The 19,430-nt window shown below is 45.7% G+C and overlaps 2 protein-coding genes across 10 annotated transcripts in view; one reads left to right on the top strand and one right to left on the bottom strand.

The window, feature by feature from the left end:
- LOC124047350 (myosin light chain 1, skeletal muscle isoform-like) overlaps positions 1-1,282 on the top strand; it is a 10,242-nt gene extending 8,960 nt beyond the window's left edge. The window contains exon 6 of the mRNA XM_046367794.1: positions 516-1,282. Coding sequence (XP_046223750.1) covers positions 516-544 — 29 coding nt within the window. The 3' untranslated portion in view covers positions 545-1,282. The remainder of the gene's footprint in view (positions 1-515) is intronic.
- A 93-nt stretch (positions 1,283-1,375) lies between these two features.
- LOC124047254 (microtubule-associated protein 2-like) overlaps positions 1,376-19,430 on the bottom strand; it is a 169,913-nt gene continuing 151,858 nt past the window's right edge. For 3 of the 9 annotated variants that reach the window (XM_046367785.1, XM_046367791.1, XM_046367792.1), the window contains 11 exons: positions 18,570-18,735; positions 17,346-17,402; positions 16,524-16,690; positions 16,156-16,302; positions 13,254-13,409; positions 12,491-12,583; positions 8,938-9,030; positions 6,055-6,136; positions 4,905-5,017; positions 4,238-4,484; positions 1,376-4,201 (listed from right to left, as the gene is read on the bottom strand). In XM_046367785.1, coding sequence (XP_046223741.1) covers positions 3,852-4,201; positions 4,238-4,484; positions 4,905-5,017; positions 6,055-6,136; positions 8,938-9,030; positions 12,491-12,583; positions 13,254-13,409; positions 16,156-16,302; positions 16,524-16,690; positions 17,346-17,402; positions 18,570-18,735 — 1,671 coding nt within the window. In that variant the 3' untranslated portion in view covers positions 1,376-3,851. The remainder of the gene's footprint in view (positions 4,202-4,237; positions 4,485-4,904; positions 5,018-6,054; positions 6,137-8,937; positions 9,031-12,490; positions 12,584-13,253; positions 13,410-16,155; positions 16,303-16,523; positions 16,691-17,345; positions 17,403-18,569; positions 18,736-19,430) is intronic. The other 6 variants (XM_046367789.1, XM_046367793.1, XM_046367786.1 and 3 more) reach the window with 5 other exon arrangements.

Here is a 19,430-nt window from a genome sequence, read left to right as displayed (position 1 = left end):
TGGCTTGAGATACATGTACTGTAAGCCCTATTGAATGGAAATTCCACAAATACATCAGTTATTCAGTGTGCTCAAGGTAGACACACCTGTAGAGTGAATACCAACTACTGAGAAGTGGGTAGGAAAGGCGTATATGTCCTACGTCTCAATCGGGCCCATAGGGACGAGGGTCCAATTTGAGAAGCAAAGATTGTCTTACATCATACAGGTCTTATGATATATTGCACATACATAAGAGCCACAGTTCAGATTATACGGTAGGTCTAGATTTGTATGATGTTTTTGTTTTTAATTTAGATCAAATGCTTCACTAGCTCACTCCTCTTTCTCTCCTTTTTAATTCCCCTGTGACCCTCTTCCTACCTCCTCCTCACCCCTCCCTCCCTTCCTCTCCTCTCCCTCCCTCCCTTCCTCTCCCCTACCTCATCCTCCCTCTACCTCCCCTCACACCTCCCTCACTCTCCTTCCACACCCCTCCACCTCCCCTCACTCCTCCCTCCCCCTCACCCCTACAGCCTTTGTCAAGCACATCATGTCTATTTAAGGATCCTCCGGCTGCAGTGGCTAACGAGGAAGCTAACGTGTTATCTGCAGACCCAATGGTGTCAGGACATCCAGTCCCCACTGTTAGTCAACAACCACCTGAGGAACAAGCAGGGGGATAAAGGACTATGAGATGTCATTTCTAAACCGTTACTTTTTTTCATTCTTTTTTTTTGGTCTGACTCCGACCTTCGACTCTCCGCTCTCTATTCTCCTCCATTAGAAGCTGTCCTTTCTTTTCAACCACCAAACAGCAGATGCTCTTGTTGTCTTGTCCCCCGCCATCTTGGCGGGGTATGCCTCTCCACCGTGGGTCGGTGAAGGAACGGGGGTAGGGAGGGGCTACCCATTCCATCCCTTACTTGCTGCCTGGATTGGGCCAGTAGAGGTCTGGCTTTGCTCTAGACTGGCCATCAAAACTCACTCTCCCCTATGGCTTAATTAATTTTTCTCCTCCGCTATTTCACAAAATAAACTTTTCAAAAACCCCCCGGTGTCGCGGCTCTTATTCTTTGCTCTGCGGGAGAGTGCGAAGAGTGAGACTGTGTCCCAAATGGCACTCTAATCCCTATATAGTGCACTAGTTTTGACTAGAGCCCAATAGGGTGCCATTTGGGACTCATCCTTAGTGTAGCTATAGGGGAGAAGTTAAAACATACAAACACTGGTGGTGGCCCAGCAGTCCAAATGTTCATATTCTTGTTGCCTCTGAAAGAATGATTAAAATATTTTAAAAACATGCTTGAATCTCTTTCTTTAAGTATAGATCCCCCACACAACATTATAGGTGGTAACCATAATCTCCAAAAAGTTTGGAAATACTCAAAACGAGTGTTTTTCAGTGTTTTTATTGTCTTTAATTGTTAAGAGCATTTTGTTATCAGTATCATATCAACAGGAGAAAAACTGCGTACATCTACTTTTAATTACAATTACAGTTACTGTAGGTTGGGGTAGAGGTTAGGGGATCAGGGATTAGGGGGTAGGGGATAGGGGGGTGCAGAAACAACACAGAAGCAAACATTAATACTAAAAGAAGGAGGAATAAATACCACAAAATAGCGACAGAAAAAATATAGAGGAACACTTTATCAAACAGATGCAACATGACTTGTTGAGTTTCCTTTTTTTTAAAGATTGTTTTTATGAAATGTAGTTTTTATTTCTTTTCCCCCTTTCTTTTCCCCCCTGAATGTTTTACACAAAACAAACCTAGCATCCAGAAGTGAACTGTAGGGACACAGGGTCCAGAGTTCCACAGCTGCTTTGTAAATGTCATCTTTAAATAATAGCTTCATCTACAATATGGTTCAGACAACTGCAAGCCCTCGTGAGTTCAATCTCAGCCTGCTCTGAGAGCCTTGGGGAGTTCATCGAACACTATGGACTAAACTTACAGCCATCCAATGCCTATTGCTAGCATGGTGAATGGATTGTGATCACAGCTTCTGTGAGCTCCTAGCTATATCATCGTTTCTTTTGAACTGAGATATTTGAGATGAGAATCAAAGCAGCATCCTCTTAAACTAAACTAGGACTGGTTAAGCAGCCTTTTAGTAGAACAGCTCCCAGAGAGAGTAGCATTGGTTAGTTCTCTGCAATTAAAGTAAGCCTGGTCCGAGCCAGAACGGCCCATAGGGGCAGGAGCTTATCTCCTGTTTCTGTAATGGGAGGCAGCTTGATGTACAACTACTGTACGCCACCAGGACAGGGCGCTAGTCATTTGCAGGGCCGTTAGTACTCTGTTGCAGGCCTGGAAGATGTACTCCTTAGCAATACCAGCACAATTCTCTGAAGTCAACTTCAACAAGCATAACATACTAGTCAACTAATATCTACAAAAACATGAAGTGTTAATTTTTCTATCCAACGATTAAGGAAATAACTTACTAAAATCCTTTTATTTGAACTAGAAAATAGCCTCTTTTTCTAACTAGAATCAATACATGCTCATCATACCATTATCTAGTTATTGAAATAATGCAATTTTTCAGGTATAAGATACTTATAGGACTAATCACTTTTTAAAATGGTTTTTCGAAGAGATGTTGTTGAAGACAAAGAGCTGGTATATTTATACATATTTTCAATATACTGTTTATATATTTATTATATATTGGATCTGGGACTAGCTGCAAGGATGCTTGATGTATGGTGAATGTTGAGTCTGGCGTCCATGCACTTTACTGAGCAAAACAAGACGTGCTGGCGGCATTGGCATGGGTAGAGTACTGTATGGGCATGGCCACGTGACTTCCTACTTAGTGTAAGAAAAGGCTGCTCCTAAGAACTGAACAGAGACCAGCCCACCCTATACCTGGCCCATACCCAGATTATGTTGTGCAAAGAGCTACAGCTGATCTTGAGTCAGTGCTTGGACACTATCTATCTATCTATCTATCTATACGCAGCATTAAAAAAAATACACCAGAAAAAAAGATGGAGAAAAAAAGTACAAGTACTTGGAATGGAAATATCAACAAACAATTGACCAAAGGTACTTTCTAAATAGTCTCTAGTTCCATAAGGGTTGTTGTTTTTTCTTAATTTGTCTTGTTGACATAGGGTGGGGTAGGCAGCTACATCAGACGGTGAGTATGAAGCTGCTGCAGGATGGGGAGGTGTCTGGGCATCTGGGCTGGGGTTGACAGGAGGCCTGGGACAGGGTGAGGGAGCCTGGCTGGTTGAACTGAAGGCAAGATGGGAAGAGGGTGTTCAGGGCCTGTAATGGACTGGAGACAGGTTGGGTTCACGATGTTCAGGGCCTGTAATGGACTGGAGGCAGGGTGGGTTCAGGGTGTTCAGGGCCTGTAATGGACTGGAGGCAGGGTGGGTTCAGGGTGTTCAGGGCCTGTAATGGACGGACTGCAGGGTGGGTTCAGGGTGTCCAGGGCCTGGAATGGACGGACGGCAGGGTGGGTTCAGGGTGTCCAGGGCCTGGAATGGACGGAAGGCAGGGTGGGTTCAGGGTGTTCAGGGCCTGGAATAGACAGAAGGCAGGATGGGGTCAGGGTGTCCATGGCCTGGGATGCATGGGAGGCATGGTGGGGTGAGGGTGTCCATGGCCTGGGATGGATGGGAGGCATGGTGGGGTGAGGGTGTTTGAGATGGACCACATGGCAGGTAGCAGGGAAGGATAGAGGCTGGATGGAGGCACAGAGAAAGGTTTCCGGGGGGCAGAGTGGGGTTGAGGCAGAGTGAGGTTGAGGCAGGGTGGGGTTGAGGCAGGGTTGAGGCAGAGATTTTTGTGGGCTGTTTGGTACCCGAGGCTGGGGGTGGACTGGAGGGAGATTGGAGGCTGGGTGGAGTCATGATGAGGGAACTTGGGCTGGACTAGAAGCAAGTGAGGGAGTCCAAGGCTTGGGGTCAGGTTGAACTTGAGGCAAGTTGAGGGGTTCAGGACTGGAGGCAGGGGGAAGGTGTCCGGAGCTGGGGTGGACTGGAGGCAGGGGGAAGGTGTCCGGAGCTGGGGTGGACTGGAGGCAGGGGGAAGGTGTCCGGAGCTGGGGTGGACTGGAGGCAGGGGGAAGGTGTCCGGAGCTGGGGTGGACTGGAGGCAGGGGGAAGGTGTCCGGAGCTGGGGTGGACTGGAGGCAGGGGGAAGGTGTCCGGAGCTGGGGTGGACTGGAGGCAGGGGGAAGGTCAAGAGATCTGGTGCCTGGGCTGGGGGGGGGAAGGTCAAGAGATCTGGTGCCTGGGCTGGGGGGGTCAAGCCGCTCACAAGCCCTGCTGGCCAGGGCGGCGGTGACGTCTTCAGCTAGAGTGGCTAGCTGTGGAGACTCCAACAAGTTGATGCTGCCAGAGGAGGACAGGTGGCTGTCGCGGTGGGGGGACACAGTCCCTGACATGCCCATAACCGGAGACTGGGTCACAATGATCTCCGCCCCGTGGTCCACCCGGGCCTTGGCCATATCACGGAACAACAGCTTGTGGCTTTCGATCTATAGGGAGTTAGGGTGGGTGAGATAGGCGAGGGGTACACACACACACAGGTGGGTAATACATACACACACATTTGGAGGATACACACACACACAGGTGGAGGATACATACACACAGGTGGAAGATACACACACACACACAGGTGGAGGATACATACACACACAGGTGGAAGATACACACAGGTGGGTGATACATACACACACAAACATCAGATGGATGGTTGGAGGGGTGCTAACCTTGGAGGAGACTGTCTGAGACTGATGTCCAACTGATCAGGGCTGCGTCCCAAATGGCATCTTATTCCCTTTATCGACCACTACTTTTGACCAGGGCACATGGGGCCATTTAAAGGGAATAGGCAGTCATTTGGGATGCAAGCAATCTTCGTTGTGATGAGTTTACAGTATGATGGGACTTACCATAATGTGGCCTCCACCAGGGGTGTGGTGTGCATTATCCAGGGAACCCACCTTGGGCTGGGCCTTGTCTTTAAAGTCCAGCTTCACACTCTCTATGCGCACGTTACCTCCCCCTAGTGGAGTGGAGGGAGAGGGTAGAGAGAGAGGGAGAGGGTAGGGAGAGAGGGAGAGGGTAGGGAGTGAGGGAGAGGGTAGGGAGTGAGGGAGAGGGTAGGGAGTGAGGGAGAGGGTAGGGAGTGAGGGAGAGGGTAGGGAGTGAGGGAGAGGGTAGAGAGAGAGGAGAGGAAGTAGAAGAGACTTCAAGACAGGAATGTATTATCCTGCCATTCATTTGTTCCAATACATCATTGTAACTTATTATCAATAATTAGTCAAACTGATTATATGACAGACTAGGCAGACCCTTATTCCTTATCAGGAGCCCCATTAGATGTTGCCATAACAACAGTTAGTCTTTCTGGGGTCCATACCTTGCAGATATATCTGTAGTTTAATATGTAATGTAAAAGTTGCTTCGGAAATTGATTGTTACCGCTAGGATGCAGGGTGAGTGTCGCAGTGTGAATAATTATTGGACAGAAGCTGATAATCGGTATGACCACGAGATGGCGATGTAGGACTCTGTCACAGTAGTCAGTCACCACTATCTCAGAGCAGGGGGGATTTTTCCGCATCACACATTAGATCCTCTTACTGTGTGGAAGATTCCCAAATAACACCTTCCCTATGGTGCACACATTTTGACTAGAGCCCATACCCAGAGGTATCTGGTAAAAAGTAGTGCATTATACAAGGGAATAGGGTGGCATTTGGAACACACACAATGATGCTCTCTCACTCTTTCCTTTATCTACAGTAAGGTAAAGGTCTACTTCCTATACAAGCCCACCATGTTCATGGTCCTAGTGTGTTGTGGATACACTGTAAGCTCACATATCTCTCAACTGTCAGAGTGGGGTAACCCAGGTAGATTATGACTGAGATCAATTTTGAGCCTTTTTACACACAACTAGTTTGAAACCGTTGACGAAGAGACGTCTTGCCCTCGACGACACATATTTTTGTAGTGTAAAGAGACATAGCTGCAGCTGGAGTCAGTTTGCCAAGGCACCTCCGTACACACAGTCTACAGGTAGAGCGGGTAGGTTACCTGGACGGTGTCGGATGTTGTCCAGCGATCCACACTTGGAGGTCACGTGACTCAGGTCAATCTTCTTGGTCTGAATCTGCACCTGTGGGTATGATCTGTGTTAGTTTGGTCATTTCTACCCATTAACCCATTGTCCAACCAAGGAGGATCAAGAGGCTGAGAACCACCATCTCCTGTCTCTGACGTAAAGGACTGAACCAAAAGCCATTTGGCTATGGCTGGCCTGGACCTATTCAGTCCACTAGTAAAGTAACAGTGATTTAGAGGAGTATACTATGGATAGAGATGACACGTTTGGCTTGTCCTCCATTTAAAAAGAAGAAAAACAGGGTTTTGAGAGTCATTACCTCAGAATCATGGTGTGCTGCTCTCCACAATCCTAGCAATATCTACTTCTAATGTCAAGTACAACATCTGCTGTTATTATGCCTAACGAGAACCCTGTGGTTCAGTTATGAAAGTCTGAAAAGACAATAAAATCACACATTCAGAATGTTAGCCATAAAATATTAGCCAATAAAAATCACACATTCAGAATGTTAGCCATAGAATTTTTGCCAATAAAAATACACATTCAGAATAGCCAGAGATTATTAGCCAATAAAAACACACATTCAGAATATTAGCCAGGGAATATTAGCCAATAAAAATACGCATTCAGAATTTGCGAGAAAGAGAGAAAGACGGGTGGAATAAAATATAGTGAGTGAGTGAATTAGTGAGTGATTTATTATGAAAAAAATAAACCAACTATATCTTGATTGTATAAGTATTCAACCCCCTGTCAATACATGTTAGAATCACCTTTGGCATCTGTCTTTCTAGGTCTCCAAGAGCGTTGCACACCTGGATTGCACAATATTTGCACATTATTCTTTAAAATAAATTCTTCAAGCTCTGTCAAGTTGGTTGTTGATCATTGTTAGACAGCCATTTTCAAGTTTTGCCATAGATTTAAGTCAAAACTGTAACTCGGCCACCAGGTCACATTCACTGTCTTCTTGGTAAGCAACTCCAGCGTACATTTGGCCTTGTGTTTTAGGTTATTGTCCTGCTGAAAGGTGAATTAATCTCCCAGTGTCTGGTGGAAAGCAGACTGAACCAGGTTTTCCTCTAGGACTTTGCCTGTGCTTAGCTCCATTCCGTGTTTATCCTAAAACACTCAATAGACCTTGCTGATGACAAACATACCCATAAATATGAAAAATATGAAGAGTGGTACTCAATGATGTGCTGGATTTGCCCAAACATAATGTTTTTTATTCAGGACATACAGTTAATTTATTTTCCACATTCTTTGCAGTTTTATTTTAGTACCTTATTGCAAACAGGATGCATGTTTAGGTAAATTTCATTCTGTCCAGGCTTCCTTCTTTCACTCTGTCAATTAGGTTAGTATTGTGGAGTAACTACAATGTTGTTGATCCATCCTCAGTTCTCCTTTCACAGGCATTAAACTCTGTAACTGTTTTTTCTTTGCGAGGCATTGGAAAACCTCCCTGGTCTTTGTGGTTGAATGCTCAACTGAGGGACCTTACAGATAATTGTATGTGTTGGGTACAGAGATGAGGTAGTCATTCATAAATGATGTTAAACCTTATTATTGCACACAGAGTGAGTCCATACAACTTATTATGTGACGCGTTAAGCCCATGTTTACTCCTGGACATATTTAAAATAGACAAAGGGGTTGAATACTCATTTTTAATTTGAGAAAAAAATATATATAAAACATAATTCCACTTTGACATTATGGGATATTGTGTGTACGCCAGAGACACAGCATTTCAATTGAATCCATTTTAAAGTCAGGCTGTAACACAAGTAAATAGAAAAGGTCAAGGGGAGTGAATACTTTCTGAAGGCCCTGTATGTGCTTGTTGCAACAGTATCTGATAGCCTCCCCAACCATGCAGAATACTAGTGAACATGTTGAGAAAGACAGAGCTGTGGTTTGTGTCAGTGACTAATCTATCCATCTTTCATTTACTCTTCACAAGTGGGGTTTGAGAGAGAGGGGGATGAGAGAGATAGCCAATGTTCAAGTTCAACACCTTCCCCTCCAAGAAACAGAAGCACACCCATAAAGGAGATAGCCTGGTCCCAGATCTGTTTGTGCTCTTTCCAACTCCATTGCTTTTACTGTCAAGCCAAACAGTCTGGTATGACAATTCCATAAGGAGTTGGCAGAGAGAAGGGCACCCAGGCTATAGCAGAGGTGGTGTCAATGCCAAGTGGAACCAAGTGAGAAGGTGAACACAGGTCGCATCTCAAATGGCACCCTATTTCCTATGGGCCTTGGTAAAAAGTAGTGCACCAAATAGGGAATAGGGTGTAATTTGAGACGTTGTACAATACATAGCCTTGGACTGGGATAGGAACCATGTAGTCCCCAGTTCTGCATCTCCCTGGAACTCTGACTGGTGAGTGAGTGAGTGAGTGAGTGAGTGAGTGAGTGAGTGAGTGAGTGAGTGAGTGAGTGAGTGAGTGAGTGAGTGAGTGAGTGAGTGAGTGAGTGAGTGAGTGAGTGAGTGAGTGAGTGAGTGAGTGAGTGAGTGAGAGAGACAGAGAAAGAAAGAAAGAAAGAAAGAAAGAAAGAAAGAAAGAAAGAAAGAAAGAAAGAAAGAAAGAAAGAAAGAAAGAAAGAAAGAAAGAAAGAAAGAAAGAAAGAAAGAAAGAAAGAAAGAAAGAGGAGGCCTGTGTATGTGAGAGAGAGAGAGAGAGAGAAGAGAAAAAGACAGAAAAGAAGGGCGAAGAAGAGGAGGAGGAGGAAGAATGTGTGTTAGAGAAAGGGGTACCATACCAAAAAGAAAGAGAGGAGTGTGTGTGAGAGAGAAAGGTATGGAGGAGAGACGTCAAGTGTATTAGGGATAAAAGACTCACATTTCCCCCTCCCGCAGCATACTGTCTTTTGTCCAGGGAGCCACACCTAGACTGAACATGGCTAAAGTCCAGTTTAACACTGGGAATAAGCACCTGTAGGAGTCAGAGATAATTTATATAACGTTTATATCATGTTTATATTTATAGAAGTGAAGGTGAGGGCCGGAGAGGGATTGGGTTTGTGACACAGAGCTTCATCCAGATGACTCGACAAACAGCTTCCCTGACCTCTAACCTCTGACCTCTCAACACATCAGGGCATAACATTAGTACCAGAGATGGGTTTTGAATTCAATTTCAATTCAGTCAATCGTCAAAGAAAATGTCAGTTTAATTTCTCCTCCAATGGGTTTTGAGGAGGACAAGAGGAGAAAGGACGTGTTGTGTATGCAATTGAGATGACACGGTGACCTTCTTGCCTTGTGTCTACAGCGGAGGAAGCTAGTTGTGATCCTCAAGAGTTAGGATAAACATAGATAGAAACTCAGCAAAAAAAGAAACGTCCCTTTTCAGAACCGTGTCGTTCAAAGATAATTCGTAAAAATCCAAATAACTTCACAGATCTTCATTGCAAAGGGTTTAAACACTGTTTCCCATGCTTGTTCAATGAACCATAAACAATTAATGAATATGCACCTGTGGAACGGTCGTTAAGACACTAACAGCTTATAGACGGTAGGCAATTAAGGTCACAGTTATTAAAACTTAGAACACTAAAGAGGCCTTTCAACTGACCCTGAAAAACACCAAAAGAAAGATGCCCAGGGTCCCTGCTCATCTGCGTGAACGTGCCTTAGGCATGCTGTAATGAGGCATGAGGACTGCAGATGTGGTCAAGGCAATAAATTGCAATGTCTGTACTGTGAGACGCCTAAGACAGCGCTATAGGGAGACAGGACGGACAGCTGATTGTCCTCGCAGTGGCAGAACACGTGTAACAACACCTGCACAGGATCGGTACATCCGAGCATCACACCTGCGGGACAGGTACAGGATGGCAACAACAACTGCCCGAGTTACACCAGGAACACACAATCCCTCCATCTGTGCTCAGACTATCCAACAATAGGCTGAGAGAGGCTTGACTGAGGGCTTGTAGGCCTGTTGTAAGGCAGGTCCTCACCAGACATCACCGGAAACAACGTCGCCTATGGGCACAAACCCACCGTCACTGGACCAGACAGGCATGGCAAAAGGGCTATTTTTACCTTTATTTAACTAGGCAAGTGAGTTAAGAACAAATTATTATTTTCAATGACGGCGTAGGAACAGTGGGTTAAGTGCCTCGGGAGCCAACCGACAGATTTTTACCTTATCAGCTGAGGGATTCGATCTTGCAACCTTTCACTTACTAGTCCAATGCTCTAACCACTAGGCTACCTGCCACGTCTTCACTGATGAGTTGCGGTTTTGTCTGACCAGGGGGGATGGTCGGATTAGCGATAATTGTCCATTTGGAATGAGCATTACACCGAGGACTGTACTGTGGAGCGGGAACAATTTGGAGGTGGAGGGTCAGTCATTGCCTGGGGCGGTGTGTCACAGCCTCATCAGACTGAGCTCGTTGTCATTGCAGGCAATCTCAACGTTGTGCGTTACAGGAAAGACATCCTCCTTCCCTGTGTGGTACCCTTCCTGCAGGCTCATCCTGACATGACCCTACAGCATGACAATGCCACCAGCCATACTGCTCATTCTGTGTGTGATTTCCTGCAAGACAGGAATGTCAGTGTTCTGCCATGACCAGCGAAGAGCCCGGAACTCAATCCCATTGAGCACGTCAGAGCCCTATGGGTCCTGGTCAAAAGTAGTGTACTATTTAGGGGAATAGGGTGCCATTCGGGATGCATCCATAGACTGTGAATATGGGATGTAAACTAGAATGGCTAAGGGACAGGATTTCTTTCTAAAACAGTCACAGTGATTGGGCCAGGGCCTGCTGTAGCTGTAAGGAGACAAAGTACGTTAGATTGAGACACAAACATAAAATAGCAGGATTGGTCGCGCTGCAAGGTATAAAACATCTTAATACATTTATATCGCTAGACATGCAGGAAGTGGGGAAGAAAATCTAAAGGAAAGTCACAGGCCAGCAGATAGCACAGAGAGAAAGATAACCTGTGAGCAGTGGATTGGAGTGGTTTAAGTGGTGAGAAAGAATAAAAGAATGAGAGAAAAAACAGAGCAAGAAGAGAGAGATAAGGCAGAGGTCATCTGGTTGGAGGTCACTGCTGGAGCTTCACAGAAAAACAACAAGTAGAAAACATTCTTCTTCCCACTGCATTACTCTCACAACAACACAAACATTTTGAGAAATCCCCTCATGTTGTACTTCTTTATACACCATGTACAGTATGCTTATAACACACATACTTATACATATGCATATTCTCTATAAGCCTCCGCCATTTTAAGGCCACTACTGTGGAGAATAGTTGCTTTAATGCATCTCTATAGAACATGTTTGAAACGTCCATGTTGTGTTCCATGTCATAACAGGTACAGAGAGGTACAAATGATTGTTTGAGTATGTGAACTCTGAATGGAAGATACATACAGTAGATGCACATGTGTTGTTGATAAACTGCATCAACACCATCATTGTTTTGTTGCATGTGAATATATATACTTCCATCATTAGAGTGGGTATATATTACAACTGAATGACGAATAAGAAGAGGAGACTTCAGCTTTGATCATCAGGCTGTTCAGATAAGATACTGAACCATACAGGAGGCAAAGTGCTCAGGAAAGGGAGTCTGTGATTTAAGTGTTTTTGGTTTTGTGCACATATCAATGGAACTGTACTCCCATTACAGTAGCTAGCTAGATGTGGTTCTGGGTTCCAAGATGAATGGAACTGAGCCTACAGTTCGCTCCTCAAGGGAGAGACAAGGATATATCTTCACTTATAGGCTAATTGGAGAGTTCTGTCATCATACCAAGGTGGGAGTTGCCACATCTCAGAGCTAGCTGCATTGTAATGGAAAGAGGGGGAGCAGATTGTGCATGTTGGCAGACAGGCTGAAGTAGGACTGGGGACTGGGGTTGGAGAGAAGGATAGGGGAAGGGGTGGAAGCAGGGTTTGAATTATACAATGACTTGATATTTAAATGTTCTTGATATTTCAATTCTTATGGGGGGGGGCTGATTTACTATGGGGATGCCCAGTCCCCCCCTGTAATTGGAACCCTGGCTGAGGGTAAGGGTGGCCCCTGTACGGACATGTGCTTGACGGGGTCACAGTCCACTCATCTCCCAATAGAGGGAGAGGTCTAGTACACACTCAGGCCGGACAACTGACACATTTTTGATGAGTTTGTCCGCACAACAATGTTTGCACAACAGTTGGTGTTAGGGGTGCAAAATTCTGGTAACTTAGCCCCAAATTCCAGTGAAAAACAGGGCATTTTGGGAAGGTTATCAGAATGTTGAAACCCTGCCTGGTGGTGTCTCCATAAGTACATCAGTTGTTCAACATGAGTGTGTAGCCTACTAGGCCAGAGAGAGGAGAAGGGAGAGAGGGAACAGAACGGTAGGTAGAGGTACATACATGGCCTCCACGAGGAGAATGCTTCATGTTATCCTTGGATCCGCATTTTGACTGTACGTGACTGAAGTCCAGCTTCTTGTTTAAAATCTGAATCTAGAGGAAATACAGAGATATAATGTGGCTATTTAAATGAGGATGAGGATGGATGCTAGGCTTATGTGTTATGGAACGGACGTATAGGCACAGCATTAAGAGGACAGACAGATAGCTATGTATGAAGGCAGGACAACTGTTGCTGATGATCAGAGGAGAGCTGGATGGAGATTCAGATGAAGGCTACATGTCTTAATAGTGATGATACAGTATGTCAGTAGATACAGAACACAGCAGGTAGGTGGAGTTCATGACACTTTCTACCATTACATATAGGGCTGGTAGAACAGAGCATCAGACAGTGACCTTTGATAAATCAGAAACCAGAGTACTGTGAAAAAAACTTCGGGTCAAAGGGGGACTTCATTTCCTGGCAAGATTTGACATGTCCCACTGGGCACATAAGTCAATTCAACGTCTATTCCACGTTGGTTTAACGTAATTTAATTGAAATGACGTAGTAACAACATTGATTCAACCATCGTGTGCCCAGTGGGGAGTTTGTGTTTGTCTCTTGTGTTTGACTATGTGTGTGTGTGTTTGACTGTGTGTGTGTGTGTGTGTGTTTGACTGTGTGTGTGTGTGTGTGTGTGTGTGTGTCTGTGTGCGTGTGCGTGTGCGTGTGTGTGTGTGAATAAGAGGGATCTTGGTAGATGAATGTACTCTATACCAGTTGGTCTTTGGCTGGCATGGGGGCCCACGTCACACTGTGTGCAGCAGACAGATATAAGGAGAGAGAGACCAGGCGAAGGAGCAATCTCCAGATCCACGACGGGCTGCGTTTGGGCTCTGTTGTGGTGGCCGTTTGGCCCCTGCCTCTGTGTTGCTGATAGAAAAGCAGACACATTATTGATCTAACTAGATAGGGAGTCACTGTGCTGTAGATGGGATACTGTATAGGTTTTGCTACTGCTACTGGGATGGTAGGAAGTACTGTCATGGGTTCTGCTATGCTTCAGGTCTGGGATACAGTAGGTCTGACTGGTCTATGTCCCAAATAGCAACCTATTTCCTAAATAAGCTCTGGTCAAAAGTAATGCATACTACTTGGGATGCACACGTGGTATGCTACTGGGCTGGTTGGAAGTACTGTATAGGCTCTGCTATGCTACAGGACTGGGATACTACTGTAGGTCTGTTACTGCTACTGGCTGGTTGGAAGTACTGCATAGGCTCTGCTATGCTACAGGACTGGGATACTACTGTAGGTCTGTTACTGCTACTGGCTGGTTGGAAGTACTGCATAGGCTCTGCTATGCTACAGGACTGGGATACTACTGTAGGTCTGTTACTGCTACTAGCTGGTTGGAAGTACTGTATAGGCTCTGCTATGCTACAGGACTGGGATACTACTGTAGGTCTGTTACTGCTACTGGCTGGTTGGAAGTACTGTATAGGCTCTGCTATGCTACAGGACTGTGATACTACTGTAGGTCTGTTACTGCTACTGGCTGGTTGGAAGTACTGTATAGGCTCTGCTATGCTACAGGACTGGGATACTACTGTAGTTCTGTTACTGCTACTGGCTGGTTGGAAGTACTGCATAGGTTCTGCGATGCTACAGGGCTGTGTATATGTATCAGGGCCTACTGAAGGCCCTAGAGCAGCCTGTAGGAGTAAATCCAAAATGGCACCCTATACCCTCTATAGTACACTACGTTTGACCAGATAGAAAGATAGAAAATCTCCCTGGTCTGTCTGGTCGTCTTCAAAATGATTAATCAGCTTCTCCGACAATTGAACCACTTACGGACACATAGAGCCATTTCTAAGTTGCTGTCTAGGGTTGTGCTACTGAGACTGCTAAAGGATTCATCATACCTTCCGACTGCTCCGGAGCCATCGAGTCAAAAGAGCCAGAAAACAAACACCATTGCCTCAAAGGGCTGATTCATATTTAACAAAGTCTGTTAGAATCAGTCTGTTAGACTTAGGCACGGTCTGCATTCCAAATGGGCCCATAGGCTCTAGTCAAAAGTAGTGCACTATATAGGCAATAGAGTATCATTTGAGATGCACATATTGAGTGGCTGGGAGACTTACAGCCTGGCAGCTGTGGCAACCCCATGCCCAGACAGTCACCCCTGGTTATGGGTTTATGTTGTCACTTCCTGTCACTGAGTACAGGGTTATGTTGTCACTTTCTGTTGGAACCCATGTCAGAGACCCTTTCAGCCAGCCAGTGGCCCGGGGGTTTAGTCTAGTTTGCCACGGTAATTATATAATCATGTAACTGACAGTTATGGATGGAGGCAGTCAGGAAAATAAAATAACCGCCATAACTGTAAAAAATAAATAAATGTAACTTTACCCAAAAGCAGCAAAGTAAAAGTATGTTTGGTTTACATCTGACAGCCGATATAAGGAGAGAGGAGGCAAAGACGACAGGACGGCTGTGCATTCAAAATGATGACACGTGAGGTTGAGTCCGTTTCTGCAGTAACATGGACGCTCCTTGTTTTTAAGCGACGTAAGCCGATAGGCAACTGCACAAGAATGATGTTGGATTCTCTTAGACATTTCGAAAGGGAAAAATGACTTAGGGCTCTCGAGTGGCGCAGTGGTCTAAGGCACTGCATCTCAGTGCTAGAGGCATCACTACAGACATCCAGGTATCACAACCAGCCATGATTGGCAGTCCCATAGAGCGGCACACAATAGGCCCGGTGTAGGCCGTCATTGTAAATAATCATTTGTTCTTAACTGACTTGCCTAATTAAATAAAGGTTAAATAAATAAATAAAATTATGGGAGGGTCCTCTTCAGACAGTCAACTCTCCTAACAAATCACTAGTTTGGGTAGACAGGGATTAAAACGTGGGCAAGAATTGTGCTCATATTTAGCTAATGCAATAATAGCTATGGCAGTGACATCACCGGTGACGTGCTTCCCATTTTTGACTCGTCCTCTCTATCCCAACTGATGCCAGAACTTGTACAGACGTTTTAGCTGGAGCATTGATACATTGCTGGAAGCAAGCCATCTGTCTAGATACACTACCTTGTTTCAGCATGGGGCTGTAGCAAATGAGCCTTTGGTTGCCTAGGCAACTCATCCCATCTGGGAGGCTAGACAGGTAGAGGTGTTCCAGACTATTCTCTAGCATCGATGGTGAGCTACAGAGGTACCTGACAGAGAAAACACCCCCAAGCACTCATCCTTCTTCTGTCTCAGCCATTTGAAAAGCTCAGCTGCTACATCTAAATGGGAAATTTATCTCATTCCCCTCCTTTTAAAACCATGACCCAGCAAACAGAGACCAGATAGACAGACTGAGGGAGGACGGAGCTACAGTAACAAGGGAGCGACAGGCTATGAACATGAAGAGGAACACGAAAGACAGAGAGAGGGACAGAGGAGGGAGGAACAGGGTCTGAAAGGCTGGGAAGAAGCCCTGGAAAAGGAACTAGCAGATACAGCATCAGTCAAATACAATACAAGACTGAGGTAGAAAGGGAGGTAGAAACAGAGCATAAGGAGGGGAAATGAAGGGAGGTTAAATAAGGAGAAGGAAGAAAAGAGAGAGGGAGGGAGGGTGGATACATCAGGTAACCAAAGGAGGGGCACTAACCTGTCCCCCCTTGGGCTGGTACTTGATGTTGTCTGTGGAGCCGATCTTGGACTTGATGTTCTTGAGGTCGGGAAGGGGCTGGTTAAGGATGCGGAGCTGTTTGGGAGTGGTAGCAGGTGACTTGGGAGGGGTGCGGAGCAGAGCCACCTTGAATTAATGAATTCATGAATTGGGACCTGAATTGCCAAATTATAAATTGCTTCCATGATAAACTATTAGGAAAATAGATGTCTCAGTATGATCTCCTGAATAAATAAATGCTAAATAATTCAAATAAAATACAAATACAAATCTATACAACACCCTTGCTTCCTTCCCAGCTCTATTGAACCGGTTTCCTAGGGTGCCATTTCAGAGGTAGACCATACCTTCTTCTCCTGCAGCAGGCTTCGAGAACGGGGTGTGCCAGGGGTGAGAGGAGTCCCAGGTGTGCGGCAGGAGTAGCTGTAGCTGGGAGGAGTCCCAGGGGAGATGGCTGTGGACCCTGGGGTGCGGGTTGTGGTGCACAGCGAACGGGAACGCATCGACTGTGTGCCTGGGTGTGGGGAGGTTACATAAAGGTTACAGAGGTCATACAGAGAGATTACTCAAAGGTCAATCAGGTTGGGCATCTCTCAGCACTACTCTATCCTGGTCCCAGATGTATTTGTGCGGTTTTGTGTTGTCTAAGATCCATATGAGTTGGAAAGACAGCACAAACAGATCTGGGACCAGGCTTACATTACTGCACCAAACTATCGAAGTTGGTCAGATGAAGAGTGGATCAAAACAAACACAAATGTGATAAAACAATGTACTTAATAGAATGAAAGAGGTTAATGAAGCCCAAACTATAGGCTTACTACCACTGGGCACAGACGTCAATTCAATGTCTATTCCACTTTAGGTCAAAGTAATTTCATTTAAATGACGTGGAAACAACATTGATTCAATCAGTGTGTGCCCAGTGGTTAACTACCAAGGATGAGACATTCCAACTAGTCATCTCTTACTAAGGATGTGATATTGAACACACAGAGTTGAACTGGATGAGACTGGGTGAGACCATGTGAGACAAGATGAGAATAGCTGGGACACTGCAGGACTAGGTGAGACTGCAGGACTAGGTTAAACCAGTTGGGGATGAAGAGGGACCGAGTTAGACTTGGATGAGACTGGATGGAACTGGATGAGATTGAGTTACTCTATACCTGTCCAACTAGGGGCGCGTCCTGTCCTATGCTCCGCCCTGACCTCTGTACTGAATGCTAGAGGAGAGGATGAGCGGTAGAGGATTAAACAGAGAGAAAGATAGAGACAGAGAGACAGGGCGAGAGACAGAGAGAGAAATAGGGCAAGGGAGAGAGAGAGCGAAAGAGAGAGAGAGATGGGGAGTGAGAGAGAGAGCGAGAGAGAGGAGATGAGAGAGAGGGCAGAGAGAGAGAGAGAGAGAGAGAGAGAGAGAGAGAGAGAGAGAGAGAGAGAGAGAGAGAGAGAGAGAGAGGGCAAGAGAGGAGAGAGATAAGGTGAGAGGGAGAGATAAGAGAGAGAGAGAGAGAGAGAGAGAGAGAGAGAGAGAGAGAGAGAGAGAGAGAGAGAGAGAGAGAGAGAGAGAGAGAGAGAGAGAGAGAGAGAGAGAGGGAGAGAGAGAGAGAAAGGGCGAGAGAGAGAGATAGAGAGCGAGAGAGAGGGAGAGAGAGAGAGAGAGAGGCGAGAGAGAGAGAGAGGGCGAGAGAGAGAGAGAGAGAGAGAGAGAGAGAGAGAGAGAGAGAGAGAGAGCGAGAGAGAGAGAGAGATAGGGCGAGAGAGAGGGTGAGAGGGCGAGAGGGAGGGAGAGAGAGAGAGAGAGAGAGAGAGAGAGAGAGAGAGAGAGAGAGAGAGAGAGAGAGAGAGAGAGAGAGAGAGAGAGAGAGAGAGGGCGAGAACGAGAGAGGGCGAGAGAGAGAGGGCGAGAGAGAGAGAGAGATGGGCGAGAGAGAGATGGGGCGAGAGAGAGGGTGAGAGGGGTGAGAGGGAGGGAGAGAGAGGGTGAGAGGGAGGGAGAGAGAGAGAGAGAGAGAGAGAGAGAGAGAGAGAGAGAGAGAGAGAGAGAGAGAGAGAGAGAGAGAGAGATAGAGGCGAGAGGGCGAGAGGGAGGGAGAGAGAGGGAGATGGGGCAAGAGAAAGGGAAATAGGGTGAGGACGAGAGAAAGGTAAAGAGCAAAATCAAGAGAGGGAAAAAAGGTGAGAGCCAGATCAAAAGAGAAAGAGAGAAGTAGAAAGAGAAAGAGAAAAGTAGAAAGAGAAAGAGAAAGAGAGAAGTAGAAAGAGAAAGAGAAAAGTAGAAAGAGAAAGAGAAAAGTAGAAAGAGAAAGAGAAAGAGAGAGGCAGAAAGATACATACCAGTGTGTCAGAGTGAGGAGATTGTGGAGGAGGGCTCAGGAGAAGTGACTTACACGTGGGTCTACGGGGTGCGGTAGAGCCGGAGCTGGTGATAGAGGTGGAGCTCTCCTCCTGTTCATGTGGTTGGTGGTGGGTACGCCGGCTGAGGATAGAGGCAGGCCGCGGGACAGAGGCAGGCCGGGGCAGGGACGACCTTTTTGGGCTCTGCGAACCGCCATCCTGTCAGACACACACACACAAGCAGGCAGGCACACACACCCACATGCAGGCAGGCACGCATGCAATGCACACACACACATTTAGCTTAGTACAGTAGTTACAGAAGTTAGCAGAGTGCCAAGCTTTATATATTCTTCTTCATACCCTGCCTTGAGAAAGTATTCATTGTTGTGTTACAGCCTGAATTGAAAAATCGATTAAACCAATTTTTTATTTAAAAAACAATACCCAATAATGACAAGTGAAAACATGTTTTTAGATACTTTTGCAAATATACAGATATATCTAACTTACATAAGTATTCACACCCCTGAGTCAATACTTTGTAGAAGCACCTTTGGTCTGTATCAGCTTAATACATCTGGATTTGGGGATTTCTTTTCCCATTCTTCCCTGCAGATTTTCTCAAACTCTGCTAAGTTAGATGGGGAGCGGTGTTGAACAGCAATCTTCAAGTCTTTACAAAGATTTTCAAGTCTGGGCTTTGGCAGGGCCACTCAAAGACTTTCACATTCTTCTTCTGAAGCCATTCCAGCGTTGCTTTGACTGTATATTTGGGGTCACTATCCTGTTGGAACATAAATCTTCGCCCCTAGGGATGGTGTTAGACGGGTGATGAGCTATGCCTGATTTTCCTCAGACATAGCACTTTGCATTCAGGCCAAAGAGTTCAATTTCGGTTTCATCAGACCACA

Source organism: Oncorhynchus gorbuscha, linkage group LG01 (genome assembly GCF_021184085.1).
Source record: "Oncorhynchus gorbuscha isolate QuinsamMale2020 ecotype Even-year linkage group LG01, OgorEven_v1.0, whole genome shotgun sequence".
In the NCBI taxonomy this organism is placed as follows: domain Eukaryota; kingdom Metazoa; phylum Chordata; class Actinopteri; order Salmoniformes; family Salmonidae; genus Oncorhynchus; species Oncorhynchus gorbuscha.
Note: the sequence above shows the minus strand (reverse complement) of the source record. Positions and strands in the feature narration are given on the sequence as shown.